The 20112-nt window shown below is 43.3% G+C and overlaps 1 protein-coding gene across 1 annotated transcript in view; it reads left to right on the forward strand.

Moving 5' to 3' along the window:
- RhoGAP19D (Rho GTPase activating protein at 19D) overlaps nucleotides 1-20112 on the forward strand; it is a 250530-nt gene that overhangs the window by 159485 nt on the left and 70933 nt on the right. The window contains exons 7-8 of the mRNA XM_080272825.1: nucleotides 380-560; nucleotides 7959-8048. Coding sequence (XP_080128951.1) covers nucleotides 380-560; nucleotides 7959-8048 — 271 coding nt within the window. The remainder of the gene's footprint in view (nucleotides 1-379; nucleotides 561-7958; nucleotides 8049-20112) is intronic.

The raw sequence follows: 20112 nt of genomic DNA on the forward strand, positions 1-20112 counted from the left end.
TGTATTACTGTGCTATGTTTAGAGGTGAAGGGTACATAGTGAGGGAGATCATTTTAACTAGTGACGATGAGCTATTGATGTTAAAAATATGATGTTAAGCGTTGGTCTTTATTAGAATAATGTTGATTGTAGTGATGTTATTACACGGATGTTGATAATCATGGTGTTGGTGTTAATCTTAGTGATGTTGAAGACGTTTATGAAATATGTTCTAATTCCTGGTGTTAATCTTAAAGACATTGATGAAAGATGTACTGATCCGTTATGTTGATTATAGAAATGTTGAAGACGTTGATGAAACATGTACTAATCTCTGGTGTTAATCTTAAAGACGTTGATGAAAGATGTACTAATCCCTGCCCCTTCTTACCCCCCCCAGAGGCGAGAGGAGCGAGGTGGTAGAGGGCGTGGGCGTGGGTGAGAGCGTGAACAGTCTAACCACGTCAGGCACCCCAGCCGGACCCCTGTGTGTGTCCGAACTGCCCTCCCCAGCCTCACTCCAGTCCGCGATTCTCAGACAGGGCCTACTGCATGTCAAGCTCACGATGGTCGACGGCAAGGTGAGGGAATGAGGTCAAGTGTACTCTTTTCACTTTGACTTGACCTAATATGCTTCTCTCTCCATGTTATGTGTTGAATTGTAACTACAGATTAACACTGGAAGTTGCTAGTCACGAAGATGTGTTAATATGCGCTTTTTCACTTTGACCTGGCCTAATATTGCCATCTATCCATGTTGTGTGCTGAGTCGTAACTATAGATTTTAACTAGAATATGGTGCAGGTTGCGAAGAAGTGCTATGGGAAGGATGTGGACCCATAGTATTGTCTTATTCTGTCCTTGTTATGCATGAAATAAGGACAGGACGAAAATCTGGGCCAGGTTAAGGTAAAGGAACCATAGTTAGATACAGACAGACATTATGATTCCAACAAGGTGACCGGCATGTATGCAGAAAATGAAATGGATGAGGGAGAGAGAGAGGGAGAGAGAGAGAGAGAGAGAGAGAGAGAGAGCAGGAACATAACCAGTGTTTTCTCAAGGAGGGGTCAAAGCAGTACGTATGTTCTTAGTGAGATGGGGATTCTCAGTATGTATCAAGATTATCTCCAAAGTGAAATGTGCCATATCTTCTTAGTGAAATGAAGAGGCCTTTTAAATGAAATGGGAGGTGTCTCTCTGTCACATTATCTCCTAAGTGAAATGGGGAGGGGGTTAAGTGAGCTGGGGTCGTTCTCTTTTGCATCAGTGGCTGCAAAGGGAAACTGGTACTCCATGTGTGTCGGATTGTCTCGTTAGTGAAACAGGGACTCTAAATGTGTCTTAATATCAGAACCCTGAGTGAAATGGGGACTCTCTTTTTGTGCCAATATCCTTTTAATGAAACGGGGAAAATCTGTATGTGTCAGTGTCTCCTGAGTGAAGTGAGGCGTGTCAGTGTCTCCTGAGTGAAGTGAGGCATGTCAGAGTGTCTCCATTTGAAGTGTGTGTCAGTGTCTCCTGTCTGAAATGAAGAGTGTCAGTGTCTCCTCTTGAAATGTATCAGTGTCATCATTTATCACAGTGCTACTTACATGAGGAGGAGGTTGTAAGTGTTGTATAGAAAACCTGTGTAAAACTAGACTTCCCACCCATTTGAAAGTATGAGAAAAATGATCCAAATCTTCGGTATTTACATTATACATAAGTAGGATGCTCAGTATACCCTTTTACAAATTCATCTCCTCCGCTGCCAGAGGTCTCGTTTAAGCCGAATAAGATTGTCTGGTGGTAGGAAGAGTATACTGCAAAGGACATCATGGTGAAGATAGGATTAATATTGCTCTCTTGTTTATTCCAGGCTTGATTGTTTTCTTTTTTTATTTATTCCAGATCCAATAAACAAAGTGGCTGATGTAGGTGGAAGACCATAAGGAAATTGTGTTTATTGTGATGACCTAACAGTTTAGACCCGACTTAGACCCACTTCACGGACTGAAATTCTTGTAGCTTCTCAGTGAACACAAAGTTTCGCGTTTAAGTTGTAATTCTTCCATTTGAACAGATGTAATATAGGATGAATTTGAGGTAGTGAGGCGTATCACTTGGCGGAATATGAGTTAGATTATGGTGTGCAATGGAAGGAAGAAGTGTGTGTGTGTGTGTGTGTGTGTGTGTGTGTGTGGAGAGAGAGAGAGAGAGAGAGAGAGAGAGAGAGAGAATCAACGCCTGGCTTGTGATAGAAGGGCTATAGTGGGGTGGAGCATGATGGGGGAGCGGCCGTGCATGAGAACACGGTGACTGACTGTGCATGGCAGGCAGGCAGAGCACCATGCAACACTAGGGGACGGGGTTCGGATCATTGCCCTGCCGAGAGAGAGAGAGAGAGAGAGCAAGTGTATGTGTGCATAAGTGTTTGTGTGCTCTTGCTCGCGTATTTTTAGCTGATTTTGACAGGAAGCCATGAAAAAATTGGAGGAGGGAGAGAGCGCTGGGAGGACGAGAGAAGTGGGGGAGGGGGAGGATAAGGGAATAGATAAGAAAGAGAAGGAGGGGAGGGGATGAGAGAAGTGGGAGGGGGGAGATAGGGGGAGTGATCGGAAAGTGAAGGGAGGAGGAGAGAGGGATTAGGAAGTGAGAGAGAGTATAATACCTAATTGTGCGATGTGATAGGTAATGGGGAGTTGGGAGGAATGAAGAGGAAGGGGTGGGGTAAGTTGGGGATAGGCTATAGTGTTGTTGGGGAAGGGTGGGGAGGGCTGGATAGGAGGGTTAATGAAGGGAGGGTGAGATGTTGATAGAGATTTAAGGAAGGGGAGGTGGATGTGAGAGGACACTGTGGAATAGGGAAAGGTGATAGGGAGCCGGGGTGAAGGGGAAGGTGAATAGGAGATTGAGTGATAGGGCGTGTGGGAAAGGATGATCGGCATAATGGAGGAAGGGATAAGAGATAATCGCGAAAATTAAGAAGATTGGAGGGAGATGAAGAATTAAGAGTGGGGAAAGGGGGAAAGGAAAGTATGGGACGGGAGAGGGTGATGGGTAGAGTGTAGGAGGGAGGGAAGGAAGGGGAGAGGAGGAGGATGGAGAGAGGGAGGGAGGGAAGGAAGGGGAGAGGAGGAGGATGGAGAGAGGGAGGGAGGGAAGGGGAGGGGAGGAGGATGGAGAGAGGGAGGATGGGAAGGGGAGAGGAGGAGGATGGAGAGAGGGAGGGAAGGGGAGAGGAGGAGGAGGGAGAGGGGAGGTGAGGGCTAGTGAAGGGGAGGTGTAGGGTGATTGATAGCTGAAAATAGAGCTGCGGCATAACAGCAAAGTTCATTGCCGTTGGTAGGGGATAAGGAAGTTGGGGAGAGGGGTCGGGAAGGGGGTGATATGGGAATGGGACGGAGGGAGGTGGGATGGGGGGATGATATGAATGAGAGAGGAGGAAGTGAGACAGGGGATAATCAGAGGGGACAGATAAAAGAGGTGCTAATATACCAGAGGGGAGGGGGGGGAGATACGAATGGAGATTGGGGAGGGGAAAGGAAAGGGGAATGGGGAGAGATGATGCTGAATGGAGAAGAGAAGTGAAATATAAGGGATGGTCAGGGAAGGGAGGTTAATAGGGAAGTGTGTGTAGAGATGGGGATGAAAGTGTGATTGGGAAGTGAGGGGATGGGAGGGGACGAAGGGGGATTGATGAGGGAAGGGAGGGGATGGCGGGAGAAAGGGGGAGAAGGAAGATGGGGTGCTAAAATCCCGCCCCATGGAGACACACCCCAACGCACCACCGAGTCACCCTATTAAAATACCGACCACCCACGGCTGTAAAACGTGCCTCGGTGATGAACAGTAAAAGGCAGGGAAAATTTAATGCATGTTCATTGTTGTTGTTTTTTCCCCTGGTGCTTCTGAATTACTACATATTTTTACCTGTAACAACTGGGGCGTTTTATCTCAGTACTCTACAGGAATTCTTTATGGTATCCTTCCATCACGATTTTTTTTTTTTTAATTCATTTGATTGTTATTGTCCCCTAACAACAATTTTGAGTTGGGGAGACTTTTCGAAGTGGAAGGGTCAGACATGGCGTTTATCGACACCCCTTTACCATGTTACTCCCTCGAGGTTAATAAATTCTTATGGTACCTGGAAGAATATAATGAAAACGATGTCCTCAGGCTGAAGGGCTTAAACTAATTGCTTTTTAAACATCAACATACCTCAAAAACTGAAGACAGGAGTATACGACGCTACCTCTTGTTAGTGTTTACCAGTACTCTGTGGATTCAGTATACCCACATATCAGTGAAAACGGTGAACGGTATCAGGTAGTCTTATTATTGCTTCCTTCCAGGTGTGAACTGTGGGGGACCGGTGGTAAGCTACGGTAATCCACAACGTTTTACCTTCCAGTACGGGAACTATGATATATTTTGTCTTTTATTCATACCATCCCAGACGAATTTTTTTAGCCAATGACACTTTTTTTCTTTTAAGCTGGAGGGGGCACATATACTTCATTAACCCGTTCACTTCCAGACATCACTCCGAGGCTAAATGAAATCGTCGGAAGACAGGTGGAATAAAGTAAATTAATACGTCATGGAAGTGAAGTTAGGGCAGGAGACCGACCCACGCCCCTGATAGTACTGCATAAATAGAAAAAAAAACATCCTGTCGCCCCTGGGAGTTTCGATCTCTTACACAGGAATACAAAATACAAAAGAAAGCAAACGACAAGAGACGTACTTGTCCTCTCGGGGCTGTGTATCGCAAAGAAGACTATGCTAATGAGATATGATTCTGTGAGCTGGAGATAAAGAGGGACCATCGCTCTGTCAGATGCTCAACCCCTTAATCACACGGCGTTTCATCACACTTTCCCTACTGGTAAATTAACAGCAAACACAGCGTCCGTAAATGTGTAGGATTCTAGTGTACAGCGCCATCAGCACTGGTAGTAAGGATGTAGCAGTTTTGGTTCCACTTAAACGCTCTACAGCAGGAACTGTTGTAGTCTCGCAGTAAATGCAAAATAATAATTCGGTACTTACAATAAAAATAATCCACAGGTGAATATAATTAACTCGTTTGAATAATCTGTGGACTGCGCAACGCTGAGGTGGTTATTTGCGTTGTCCAGTATGGTTGTAGTGTTGGTGTGACTTTATTCATAACTCTCCAAGTATAAAAAAAATAACAAGAAGGAAGTAAGCAAGCGCTGCTCGTGTGTGCTTGGCGTTTTGAGATACAGTTGATGAAAAAAAAAAAAACTGTTATATTGCGTTTTTAGTATTGCAGATATATAGTAAAATTAAAAAGCTGCTTGTAAGATAAGTGACATAAAAAAAAAAAGTGTATAGCATAAAAAAATAAGTTTTAAAACGTCTGTCAAATACCGCTATATTTTTGTGTGAGAGAAGTGCATGCTATGTGGACGTCCGGAATGCGGGGAGTTTCTAAAGGCTGCGAGGAGGGTGGGTGTAGGTGGTGGGGGTGGCTGGCTGGAGCTGGTGGTAGTAGCAGTGGTGGTGCTGGAGTAATTACCATGGAGGGTATCAGAGCGTGGACCCTCCTTGTCACCCGCTAGCTAGCTCGTCTCGTCGGTGGGGTCGTCAAACTGCAGGTCGTGTTGGGTAGTCGGCTGTCTATCTGTCTGTCTATCTATCTATTTATCTATATAAAATCTGTGGATGGATGTCCCTTTCCTGGCTGAGCACGATATTTATCTTCAGAGACAGTTCATTCTTCGTTTAGATTTCTTTATGACTTTTTCCTCTCAGATAATTTCAGCAGTAGGGGAAAAAAAAATATTGAACCTAGTATCCAGAGACGAGGATTGCGTCCTGGTGGTATAACAGTGAATAACCGGACACACATGGGTGGAGTGTATAGGAACTGCTTTTCTGAGAGAGAGAGAGAGAGAGAGAGAGAGAGAGAGAGAGAGAGAGAGAGAGAACCCTGAATGCTGTACCTTAAAGCAGTCTCGATTTATTCCACATGGGACAGGTAGTCACGTACATAGTTTATTGTGGTTACCCCCGGGCTGTTTTATACAGATGGAAGTGAGAGCCTGTTGATTAAAATATTATCTTAGTGTACATTAAATTCATGTCGATTCTGTCAGTGTTTCGTTTGGTATTAAAACTTTTCACATACAAAATTGTCCGTGGAAGCAAGAATGAAATAGGGGACACGTTATCTTAATGAAATGAGTAGTGAGGAGGTGAAACTTTATAAGTAAGGGGTGACAAAGAAGTAGCTTATGGGTAAGAATGGTGGTGGTGGTGGTGGTTGCGTCAGAATGCGATATTAAATTTCTCACAAACATTGCGTCTGGCTGTCGGTTGTATAAAAGACGTAATCATCGTGAAAAAAATGCCATTACTGAGGGAATAAAACGTTACAAATGATGTGTGAAAAAAGAACTATGGCTAAGCTCAGTGGTGGTGGTGGTGGTGGTGGTGGTTGCGTCAGAGTCTGGTGACCGTGACGAAACAGCGTCTGGTGTTGTGTGTGACTCCGAAGACGGCGGAAGGCCCATGACGTCGCTAGGGAGAGATAACACCGAACTCTCACGCCACATGTACGCTGTTGTCCTACTCTTATCCATCCTTTCCCGGGAACTGTGGACGATGTTTATGGTAAAGGTTTCCCAAGAGGATGATTGAAACTGTCATATTGTTTTGTTTTGTTTTTAATTGGTTAGAATGGAAGGTAAACTTGCTTTTCATGTTCTCCCCATCTACTGTTGTCCTGCTCTTATCTACAGAATCCCGGGAACTTGGACGTTATTAACACTAATGGAGTTGTCTTAGGCTTCACAACAGGAAAATATTAGTTGGTGTGATTTTTTCCTAGGTCTCCACCATTGTCCTACTCGTAGCTACTTTTTCCTTGGAACTTAAACGATATTAATGGTAAAGGAGTCGTAAGTTTCAGAGCGGGATGAATTTTAAGGTGTTATTTTTTATGGCCTACTGTTATCATACGCTGCTATACCTTCCACGTAACTTAAACGGTAATAACGGAAAAGGAAACGGTACTAACGGAAAAGGAGTCTTCATAGTTTCCTAACAGAATGATTTCGTGATATATATGTATAGTATATTATATGTTGATGTATAACAGTCTTTTTTTTCACTTGTCTTTATCCACCGTTGATCTACTCTGGGCAACAATTTCCACAGAACTTTTCATATATTAACGCTGAGTCTTTTTGTTTTCCTTGCAAGAGTTTTATTATCTTAGTGGTTATTGGTTTTCATGCTTTGTTTCTTTCCTGTTCCATCACAGTCTCTCAGGAACTTGAGCCATATTAACACGAACAGTTTCCTTTAGTTTTGCCAGCTTGATGATTTAGGATGTATTGTTTTTATTTAGTTATTCTTTTCGTCCACACTTGTTATAGGTAATCCAGCCTCTCACACTCTCACTATCCACTGTTATCCTGCCCTTGACCATCCTTTCTCAGTAAATTGATTGACTTTAACACAGACACTTATGTCAGGTTTCCCTCCGTGTGAATATACGGGTGGGAGACGAATTTTTCTGTCTTGTCACTTTGGATGTTGTGTAATCCAGATGGAAAAGTATGAGTGAATTGTTCTGCATTAGTCATCAACCTCATGTCAGACTTGTTCTTTGTGGTGTAACTTACATTCGTGTGGGAAATGTAAGCACGGCCGAGTGTCATGCTGTGCTCTTCAATCGTGGTGACGCGAATGGCAGGGGTGATCCAGAGGTGACTTGGCTTAGTGTAGTGATATGGCAGCTGTATTATGTATTCATCATTTGCTATTCTCTCTTCCTGCCTTCTTACGTCGGTTCGATCACTTAAGTTTCAAAATCTGGCAAAATCTACACAGCGCCATGGAGTGAGAATTAGGCCTACGTTCTTCTCGACACTAACAGTAACACCGCTGACCCTTAATCTTTCCTTGCCACCTGTGACTCGTGACCTAACAGCGCCACTCTTCTCCCTTGTCCCCAGAGAGCCGGTGACCGCTCGTGGAAGACGGTGTGGGCGGTGGTGCAGGGGCGGGCCCTTGTCTTCTACAAGGATAGACAGCACGCATTGCAGGTAATGTACTGAACCTTTCTTTTTCTTTCGTATTTGCGTGCTGTTTTTTCCTATTTACTGCTCTTTTTCTCCCATTTCTTTATACTTTTTCCCCATTTCTTTATACTTTTTCCCAATCTCTCGTTTTAAGCGTTTGTTTTTTGTAAGGACTGTACCACGACAGACAGGTAATGTACTGTTTATTTTCTGTGACCCTTTTCTATACTGTTCTCCTTTCATTTTTTTTTCGTAGTCTTTGTTTTGTGTAAGGTTTGCCACGACGCGTTACGGTTTGCGCAACATTATCGCTTTAATTTTATGGTTGTGTCCATCTTTCTTTCTTTTTCTCAGGATACGAATCCTAAAATTATGAAGCTGATACATGAAATCATATTATTTTCCGTAGCTGTGTGGAATAAATATACTGTAGAGGAAGTATGATGTGGAAGTGGCTGCAATAAGAACTTTAAAAATCGATGTTGCCATGGTTTGATGACGTGCAGTATTTAGAAGTCGGGAAAATGAAAAAAAGAAAGAAAAAAAAAAGGGAGGGGGATTAGTTTGCATAAAAGAAATGAATAGTATAAACAGATGGATGAAGAAAATGACCAAACGAAATGGGTGTCGGAGAATGAAAAAGGGTAAGATAGAGAAAGGAAGACAAGAAATGAAAAAAGATGAATGTGTATTTTCCGCGGTCGCTTGCACCGGATTGGCTCAGGGATATGGCACCTTAGTAAATATCCAACACACACCCGTCGCCTTTTTTTTTTTTTTTACCAGCGTACATGCCCCCTGTATTTTCCTTTTTGTCTTGGTCTTGTGTTTCCCTTTTCCTTTTTTTCATGGAGTATTTATTGTGTCTTCCTTTGTCCTTCCGATATTTCTTTCATTTTTTGACGTTTTCTTTACTGTACCCTTATTCCATTTTCTTCCGGTGTTCCATTTCTTTTCCGTCTTCAGTTTATACTCTCAGGCCAGAGTAAAATTACCTGGCATTGATAAGATAGAGTACTAGAGTTATCCCGAACATGAGACGGTTTATTTTCCTAGTTCTCAAACTTTCAGACTCCCTGGACTCACAGCTGAATTAAATCGTCTGGCATTAGCTGAGATAGAATACTCGAGTTCTCCCAGCCTTGAGAGAGTTAATGCCCCCCCCCCCTCTCTCTCTCTCTCTCTCTCTCTCTCTCTCTCTCTCTCTCTCTCTCTCACGCACACACACACACACACACACACACACACACACACACACACACACACACACACACACACACACACACACACACACACACACACACACACACACACACACACACACACACACACAAAGTAAAGCACAGATACCGTTTCTCTTTAGCATTTGTGTCTTTAATTGGCCGTGAAGGCGTAATAACCAAGACATCAACTACCGTGTATTCATTTCATTAGCCAGAGTGCTATTAATAACCCCCTAATGACCAGGTGCTTCCCTTGGTTGAATAATTTGGTTAAGTGTCACAGTCGCCCATGAACTGATGCGGGGGGACTTACCTAAATTAACCCCATCAGCATCATGACGTATTTTTCTCACTAATCAGGTCACCAAGAGGCTATTTTATTCGAGTTTTGGGAAGGCCTTTTATTGAATTGTAGGAACTTTATTGGGCTCTGGGAAGGAACTCTGTGACTCTAGGAAGGCTCTCGGTAATGAAGTGGATAATGGAGGCTGTATCCAACCCCAGTGTAATTCGAAATGGTACTCCAAAGCCGAATAAAATAATTGTTGATCGCCAGAATAGAGGGAGAGAGATGTCTTTTGAGAGAAGCGATTGTCTCGTCTGGCGTTCGTCTGCATAAATTTCACAAGTGGTTTGGGTAATTATAATGACTTACTGATGCATGTGGGTCGTAATGAGGTTTATTTTAAGCAGTGATTATAATTGAGGCGTTTGTTGTGAAAGCTGCGATGAACAAGTGTAAATCGCGGGCCCAAATCATAAACTTTCTTGAGCTTAAATTGTTTTGAAATCATTTGTGTATAGACGCACATTATTCCTTTCTTTGCTGATATAGGTACCAAACACTCAAACCAAACTGATGTGAATGATATCGTGAATGCTAGGACAAAACAAAATATTCTCATGATGATATATATTTTTTTAGGGAGGCTTTGTCGTAAAAAAAATTCATTAAGAATCTTTATGAATTACGAGCCCAGGATGAGGGTAATTATCAGGGGTGGGGGGTCGTGATGGGGGGGGGGGACTTAAGAGGAAACACGCGTCGTGGCTGTGTTGGTCGTCCGGCCCCGCGGCGACCACTTCTCTGAACGACCTATCAAAATAACCCCAACACTCATCCCTCTGACGCAAGTGCCACCGTCCGCCCTCACCCACTCGGGCCACAACCAAGCTTACTGACTTGGCGGTTCCTCAGTCTTCAATCAGTAGGCGGTACCAGTTTGTCGGTCTGCACTCGGTATCGGGGTACCTACACAGTTGTTGTTTTAATGTGTACTGTGTGTCTACCAAGGACTTGACGGCACACAACCGAGGCTCTCAGTACCCTCTCAAGACTCACAGTACCCGCTCAGAACAGGCAGCCGTGAACAATCAGTGACTGTACAATATCCTGTTCATACCGAGACTTGGAAAGCAAAACTCGAGTTCATGAAAATGTGGCCAGACTTACATTGGAACTTTCTGGTACGTAATAATTGGTGTCTTATGTGTGTACTAATTGCCGTCATTAGTAGTGGCTATAATTACCAAATGATTGTGTTCGTGTATATTGTGTTTATACTAATGACAGCCAATAATCGCGGCTTTGTTGACCTGATAATTATGCTCTTGTACGTCAGCTGTGATTTAGCTTGTGTGTGGCTCTTAGATGAAGAAAACGGTGTGCAGTTACCTTGATTATCTTACACTGGCACTGAAAAGGGTAAAATGCAATAGATTTAAATGGAGTATGAAGAGGGAGGCGTTCGTTCCGTAGGTGTTTCCCAGGCTGATGATAGCGATGGTGGTGATAGTGGGCTACAGTAATATTTTTCGTGTAGTCAAGTACTCGAAATAGACACTGTTGTAATTATAGAGTGGCTTTTGGTTCATGTAATCTGGTTGACTATGGTGATTTGTATAAACTTTAAATGTATCCATGGTGTTGTGTGGTGGAATGGTGTGGTGTTGTGTGGTGGAATGGTGTGGTGTTGTGTGGTGGAATGGTGTGGTGTTGTGTGGTGGAATGTAACAGTAAACTTGATTTCTGTAGTTAAGATCTTACGTGTTAATGTAATCCCTTTTGTTGTTGTTGGGTTCCAGCTTAATATAATACAGGTTGTTCAGCTTTCTTTAAAATGGGAAAATTCTTGTCTGATCTCACCCTTTGTTCTTTCTGGCTTTGCATAATACTTTTAACGTAATTCGTGGTGTAATTGATGTTTTGTAGGGAGCTGTGTTGGGTTGTGGAAGGTTAAGCTCTTTGTGAAATACCTTAATGTAATCTAAAGTGGTGTGTTGTAATATAGCTTTGTGTAAATTGTGGTGTTGTGAGTGGTGTGTGTGTGTGTGTGTGTGTGTGTGTGTGTGTGTGTGTGTGTGTGTGATAGAGGTGATGTAGAGTTTGTGGTGCGGTATGGTGTGGTATATGGTGCTGTGTGGTATAATGTTGTGTTATGTTGGAGTGTTGTGGTGTGTGATGTTGTGTTGTGTGATGTTGTGTTGTGTGTTGTGCTTTGTTTTGTTGTGGTTAATTGTATGCGAGGATGTAACACTTTCATTAGGGCAGTACAGGAGAGAGAGAGAGAGAGAGAGAGAGAGAGAGAGTTGGTTTAGTGCTCACGTCCTGCCCTATACCCCATCTCCCCCTCTTTGACGCAAGCACTTAGCCCAGACTGCGTGGCTCCGGTCAGCGTCACGGGTGCACCTACATACAGTACATACACACACATACTTACACGTACATACATACACACACATACTTACACATGCGTACATACAGACACATTAACGTATGTACACACGCATAGTACATTCATTTACATAAATACACATACAGGCACATACATACACACAGATACACTGAAACCCCCATAGACGCACAACAGCATTACACCCTCCCCCCACCCACCATATCACTTTCACTCTTTCTTTTCGTAGTAATTCCCCGTCCCCCCCCCCTTACCCACCCGGATTTCCCTCTCACCACCGTCTCAGCGTTGGCAGAGTCCGAGTGGAGATAATCCTTGACGTGCCTGACATGGGGGTGACAAAGAAGTGGCAGATGCACGACCCTGGGATTACTTGAAAGAGATTATTTTCCCTTGTTGCATATTGGTGTTACTTTTGTTATTTACGGTTTAGAAGTGACAACAGTACTGATATGTAAGTTCATTATCTCTCTCATTCAATAAATAAATAAATGCCGTAAATTGATGTTTGTATATCAATAAACAATGAAATAAAAATTTTATGCAAGGAAGACGGAACGAAAGGCCGCAAGATTGTTCCCTCCAAGAAAAAAACAAAAACAAGATTATATATATATATATATATATATATATATATATATATATATATATATATATATATATAGACACACACACACTAAATATCAGACAGACAGACAGAGAGAAGCCTATCTACCTCCCCTTCACAAGAGAGGAAGCGCGCCCTGATAGTTCCATCCTGCTTCTCTCTCTCTCTCTCTCTCTCTCTCTCTCTCTCTCTCTCATCTTCGTGTCCATCCTTCCTGAATTCGTCACTCCTTTCATCTTTCACTGGTTATCATTTTGTCACCTTTCTTCCTTGCTCCTCAACCTTCTCCCTTCTTTCATTCCGCCCCCACCTTTCTGCGTCTTTATTCTTCATCCTTCATTTTTCATGCCTTTCTTCTTTCTCCATATCTGTTTCGTTTCATCCTGCCTTCCTCCATTCTGCTTCTTCCATCATCCTTCATTCACAACTTCATCCTGCTTCCTTCCTCCTCCATCTCTTCATCGCTGATTCTTTTCTCCTTCCATTCTCCCTCCATCCTCATCCCTCACTCTCCCTTTTTGTTCTTTCTTCATTCCTCTGTATTTGTTATCTTACCTCCCTGCTTATCGTTCACCCTTTTACTTTTCTCTCTCTTCTCTTCCCTTCATCACTACGTCTTTCATTTTCCTTCCTTCCTCCTTCATTCATCACTCGTCATCCCTCCTCCTAACCTACTTCCTTCCTTCCGCCCTCCCTGTTTCATCATCCGTTCCCCTCATTCCGTCAGTTCACCCATCCTTCATTCCTCCCTCCTTTCATCCTTCATTCCATACTCCTTTCATAATTCTGTCTTCCTTATCCTTCATCCTTTATTCCCCATTCCATTCGTTGGTTAATTCTTCTCCCTCCCTCATTCCCTCCCTATAGTTAATTGGGAGAGAGAGAGAGAGAGAGAGAGAGAGAGAGAGAGAGAGAGAGAGAGAGGAGCAAGTGAAGGGATGACTTTTAATTCAGTCGTGTTCGCTTTGGAGTGATAATTAGATACGGAGAACTTGGTGAATCATAATAACTCTCTCTCTCTCTCTCTCTCTCTCTCTCTCTCTCTCTCTCTCTCTCTCTCTCTCTCTCTCTCTCACACACACACACACACACACACACACACACACACACACACACACACACACACACACACACACACACACACACACACACACACACACACACACACACACACACACACACACACACACACACAAGCATCAAATTCCTACACATGCACTGTTATTCCTCCCCCTTAGCCGGCCTCTTCCTCCCTCCCTCTCCCTCCCCCTCCCTCTCTCTCTCCTCCCCATTATCCTTCCCTCCCCTCCTTCCTCCCGGATCCTCCACGCCCACACCTCTTCCCCTCCCTTCATCTCTTCTATTTTCTTCCACTTTCCATCTGTCCCTGTCACCCCATTTTTTTCATCCTTTGTTTCTTTCTTTTTCTTTCGTTTATATTGTACCTTCTTTCATTATTTCTTTCGTAGATCGTATCTTTTTTTTTTGTCTTTTTGTATCAGGTGTTTGTATTTTTTTTCTTTAGTTTCCCTCTTTTTGTATATATTTTTTTATAATTCTTTTCCTTTCCTTTCCTTTTTGTTTTCTTTCCACATTCAGCTTATTCGGCGTTTTTATTATTATTATTATTATTATTATTATTATTATTGTTTTATTTATACTTGTCAGTCGTTTCTCTTGTTCTGTTTTATATATTTTCTTTTAGACCTTCTCACTTCATCCATCCACCATATGTGTCTTTGTTATTGTAGTCTTCATTTGTTCTTTGATAACATACTCATTTCTTACCTTGTTATTGGCTGCTGAGGGGAAGAATGGGAAATGAGATGATGATGATGATGATGATGATGATGATGGTGATACTGTTGTTGTTGATGATGATGATGATGATGATGGAAGGTGAGAGGGGGGAGGATGAGCGTGGAATTTAGGGTAAGCGTGAGAGTGAAGCGTTGGTGTGTGAATGGAGTGTGTTGGAGAGTGTGAGAGCGAGGGAGAATGTTAGTGAGTGTGTGGGTGGATGAGTGTGCGTGTGGTTGAGAGAGGCTTTGTACAAGGTATGTGTGTGTGTGTGTGTGTGTGTGTGTGTGTGTGTGTGTGTGTGTGTGTGTGTGTGTGTGTGTGTGTGTTTGAGAGAGAGAGAGAGAGAGAGAGAGAGAGAGAGAGTGTGTGTGGGTGTGAGTCTGTGAGTGGAGCAGGTGTGCAGTGAGGGGAGGGGGAGAACTGGGGAGAGGTAGGCTGGGCGAGGGGAGGGAAGGGGAAACGAGGGGAGTGACAGAGATAAGTGGAGGGAAGGAAGGAAGGAAATGAAAGAAGTGGAGAGGAAAGGAAGGAGTGGAGTAAAGTGGAGTAGAAGAGAAGTGAACATGAAAGGAGGGGAAAGGTAGGGAACTGGGGCCAGGAGGAGGGGGAGGATAAACAGAGAGAGGAGGTGAAGTGGAGGGGATGTAGTGGAAGAGAGGGGGAGTGGAAGACAGAGTGGACGTGACATTGTGTAGTGGAGGAGAAAAGAGGCTGGTGAAGGAGGGGTAGAGTAGGGAATGTGTACTTGAGAAGGATAGGGGAGTAGGAGGGGAAGAGTTGAGGGATGGTGGAGAGTGGATAAGGTGGGGTGAGTGGGAGGGGGTAGTGCAAGAGGGAGGGGGAGGGGGAGGGGGTAGTGGATGGGGACAGTACAGTAGCGGTGTTCAAGGGGCGGGAAAGATAGTGACTCACGCCGGAACACCTCCTTTACCTCCCTTCCTCCCTCCATCATCTCTCTCTCCCTCCATACCTTCCATCTCACCTTCTCTTCTCCAGTCTCTCTCTCTCTCTCTCTCTCTCTCGCTTCTAGGCCTATATCCACATCTTCCACAGTCAGTTGCTCCCCTTCCTATATCTCTCCTTTCTTGTGTGTGTGTGTGTGTGTGTGTGTGTGTGTGTGTGTGTGTGTGTGTGTGTGTGTGTGCTTAATGTTTTACTCATGTGTATGTGGAAGAGTGACTGTGTGTGTTTATTTTCCTTCCTGCTTCACTACCCCTGTCTTTAACTCATGGAATATTTTTGTTAGTTATAAATTTCCGTATGACAAACAACCACGAAAGGACCAGCTGTTTTGCTTTCCTTTGTACCCCTTTGTATTCCCTCTCCCTCATCGTACTGTACCTTTCACTCGCTCACCCTACCTCCCTCTTTGCCTTCCTTCCTCTGTTCCTATCCTTCCTCCGTCCTTCCCTGCTTCCCTCAGTCCCTGTTGACGTCCTTCCTTCTCTCACTTTACGCCCTCCTTCCTTCGCTTCACTTAGAAATTCCCAAACTGAATAATATAGTGTGTAGATTGCAGGAATGATGTACAAGAAGATGTCATTGTAGTGAAGAGATTAAAGATAGTGAGAGAGTGTGCGTGTGTGTGCAAGAGAGGAGGAATTGAGGATTGGAGAAAGTAAAGGAATGCGAGAGATCGTGAGTGTGGGAGCGTGGAGAGAGAGAGAGAGAGAGAGAGAGAGGACGAAGAGAGCTAGGGAGGGTGAAGAAAAGAGGAGAGAGAGAGAGAGAGAGAGAATCAGAAGCATGACGGATTCACCAGCACAAAGACAGCTCCACCCTTCCACTCCCTTCACTTCCACCCACTCCACTCAAGTCACTCCATCTCCATTCATATTCTCGCTCCACTTCACCCTTCCACTTGTTCTCTCCACCTTTCCACTTGTTCTCTCCACCTATCCTTTAACACTAGTATCCCCTCTAACCCGAACCTCCACCTATTCCACCCATAATCTTCCATCCACTCTTACAGTTACACTTTACCATATCCATCCATCCACTTAATACAACCAACTTACCCCGTTATCTACTACGAACTCCACTTGTATGCTCACTTTTCACCCCACCGACTCCACTTAAACTTCCACCAGCCCCACCTACACCTCCACCAGCCCCACCCACCTAATGACAACCCCAATTATGCCATCCCACCTCCACCTACTAATCCACTTCGTGCCTCACCGACTCCACTTAACCCTCTGGCAACTCCACCCACTGCCATCCACTTATGACAGTCACACTAAACTCCACATAACCCTGACCCACCCCAACCCCAAGTAAGTTCCACATTTTACGTCAGTACTTATTCCACATGGATCTCTATCGCTTCCACCCATCTGTTTTCCCTTCCACCTCATTTTCGTCCACATCTTATCTCAACCCCTTCGCTACGAGAGGCCTTTCCTGCACTTAACCCTTTATCTGTAACGTTTTATCATATTTTTTAGTGTTTGCTACCTTCAGACGATTTTATTCAGCTTAGGAGGGTTTTTTCGATCGGGAGGAGGTAGGTACAGTCTTCATTAAATCAAGAAAAGACCGCTTGAGTGAAATCTCGTGGCCAAAGCAAAAATGAACTTTGTTGGACGTTATCGTAGTGAAGTTGTTAACAGAATCGTCTGCGTGTAGCAAGAATAAAATAAGAAAAAGAATCTTCGTTGAGGGTGAAGAATCCGGTTGGGGTTGCCTGAAAGCCCTTTACTCAGTGCTTTCCCTTTGAGTTGAATGCATATCGCTAAAAGAAAATCGTCATCGGTCAGAAAGGCAAAAATCTGGCATGGACTTCACGGTAAACATAGTAGCAACCCTGAGACAGAGAGAGACAGAGAGAGAGAGAGAGGATTTTATTCAGCTGGGAAGGAGTCATAGGATCCTAAGTGCTAACAGTCTGAGTGGTGAAGGACTGGGGTAACATTCCTCAAGTAAGTAGTGCCCTGATGATGATGATGATGACTGTGTGGAAGTATGAGTAATTTTGGCAGTATAGACAATGATAATAGTTCTCCTAATTCTGTGGTTTCCTCTTTCCTGCCTGTGGATCCTCCCTATTCCATGTTTTTTAACTGTAGGAAATAGGATTACGATGATGTTGATGATGGTGAGGCCGATGAAAATGATGATGATGATGATGCCGATGAAAATGATGATGATGATGGTGGCGGTGATAGTGATGATGATTTGTTTCTTAGCGTGAGTTGCAGAGGTATCACGGTTATAATGCAGTTTAGTTAGAGAGAGAGAGAGAGAGAATATTACTCACGGGGTGGATGGGGAGTAGTTAGTTCACTCTGACTCACTACGCAGCGATTTTCACACAGGAAGCTCTGCCCGATCTTGAGTTTTTTATTTATTTATATTTTAACGACGTAGTTACTGAGTTCAAATGTCACTTTTATTCTTATTTCCTGTGTATTTTAGCTGGTTATGACGTAAATACTTTCTCCACTGTTTTTTGTCGTTTCTTGTGACGGGATGTAGGCTAGTGTTTGAATGTATTTTGAGTGTATTATCTCACCCAGCTTTTAAACAAGAAAGTGACGGGTAGCGCATAAGAAGAGAAGTATTTTGGGGGGTAACTTTCTCTCTGTTGCGGTATTAGTATTTTGTATTCTTTCTACCAGACGATTTTATTCAACAAGGAACATATATCTAATACCGGATGACATAATTTAAAGGGTATATAACTCCTTCAGTGAGGAAAGTCCCGCTGAAGGTGAAGAATTCCGTATCGTGGTAGCTAGAATAGAATGTGTCATCGGAGTGGTGTACTTTATTTTTATTCTTTATCGCCCACTTTATTCTTTACCTGCAAGCGGTTTTTTGTGGCAGATGAGAGACTTTGAACTGGAGGGGTCAGATCGAGCCTCAGTCAACCCCTTCACCACAAAGACCATTCCTAAGTTGTATTAAATCTTTTACTAATAACCTGATATCTTGATGAAATGGGGCGTCACCGTATTGAAGGGGTACAGGAAAAGATACCTGGGAACTCCTTAACCCCTTCAGTCCGGTGACGTTTCTTGGTGGTTTAGTCTTATTACCTACAGACGGTTTTATTCAGCACAAGGTAGATATCTTGTAGTGAAGAGGCCATTGAAGACTACCAAACCCCCCCAATTTCGAAAAATTTGTCGTAAGCTGAACAAAATCGTCTGAAGTGAAAAGGTTAGGACTGTATCTAACCGCTCGAGTTTTAAAAGTCTTATAAGCTGAATAAAATCTTCCGGAGTTAGTAAGAATCAAAGTAGAATAAGCCGATGTGAAGTAATTAAGCCTTGTGAGAATACAGATCTTACCTGCTTGAGAGGGAGTACTGAGATGGATAAAGGGAATGCTTAGATGGATAAAGGGAGTACTGAGATGGATAAAGGGAGTACTGAGATGGATAAAGGGAATGCTTAGATGGATAAAGGGAATATTGAGATGGATAAAGGGAATACTGAGATGGATAAAGGGAATGCTTAGGTGGATAAAGGGAATATTGAGATGGATAAAGGGAATACTGAGATGATACATTACTCGTATATTCGCCCAAATCTTCATAATATTAAACAAATTCAGTGTCTGCTCATCAATTTGTTTTCATTCAGGAAGTGTACTATCGTCATTTCTGGTAAGTTACTTTTTAGGAATCTCACGTTCTTGGAAAAGTTTGATTAGTGAAGGTGTGTGTGTGTGTGTGTGTGTGTGTGTGTGTGTGTGTGTGTGTGTGTGTGTGTGTGTGTGTGTGTGTTATCTGTGCTGCAGGATGCGCCAATCTTATCACGTTTACTCTTTTGTCAAGTATCTAATCAACTTCAGACTTATTTTTCATGTCATGTTTAATATGTCGTGCTTGTCATGGAAGTATCTGTATTTGTTCATGATTGGGCTGCTAAACGAGAACGGAATTTCTTTCTGTCGAGATAAATAGAAAGAATTATTGAACAAGACAAGAATTTAACCCGTTTATTAGGTGAGGCCTCCCCGAAAATGAAAGAAAAGAATCGTCTAGGTGTAGGGCCCCCCCCCCCCCAAAAAAAAAAAAAAAAAAAAAAAACTGCTGAAACAGTGAAAATATGTGTATGATTAGTGACCTCATTATGCATTTGTAAAGGAGCTGGAATATTGCGAGGGTGACGCGAATCTTAAAAATAATGCAGAAATAATTGTACGAGTGGTTTTTGCTAGTCAGGGGGAGCCAGGATTTCGAGGGCTTGAAAGGTGAGTGAATGAGTGTGTAGTTCGTCATCATCATCATCATCATCGTCATCATCATTTATGCCTTTTTAATAGAACGTTCTGAAATGACGAGGAGGAAAAGAAGGGACTACGGGAGAACGAGAAAAGGGTGTGGACGAAATGAGTGACGTGAGATTGGAAAGTGGAGAGGGAAAGTGATATTATATGGAGGAGAATTGCGTCAGGTGCGGTGGAAGGGGGTGAAGGGGCAGTGGAAAGTTGGGCTGTGGACAAAGGACTATGCGAGTGAATGGAATGAGCGTGGTGGAGGTGGGTAGGGATGATGATAGTGATGATGATGATGATTGTTGGAAGTGATGATAGATGAAAAGTCCATGAGAAATGATGGAGTCGAGGTAATGGAAAGTTGGGTCTGGACAGAAAGACGATACGAGTGAATGAGATGAACGTGGTGGAGATGAACAGGGATGATGATTATAACAGCTGACGAAGATCAAACGAGAGGGAATTGGGGAAGATAATAAAAGTACAGAAATACAGGTAGGTAAATACATAGATAGATAATTAGCGGATTGTTGGGT

This window comes from Coenobita brevimanus, chromosome 6 (genome assembly GCF_032717465.1).
Source record: "Coenobita brevimanus isolate Jiangsu-jjx chromosome 6, ASM3271746v2, whole genome shotgun sequence".
In the NCBI taxonomy this organism is placed as follows: domain Eukaryota; kingdom Metazoa; phylum Arthropoda; class Malacostraca; order Decapoda; family Coenobitidae; genus Coenobita; species Coenobita brevimanus.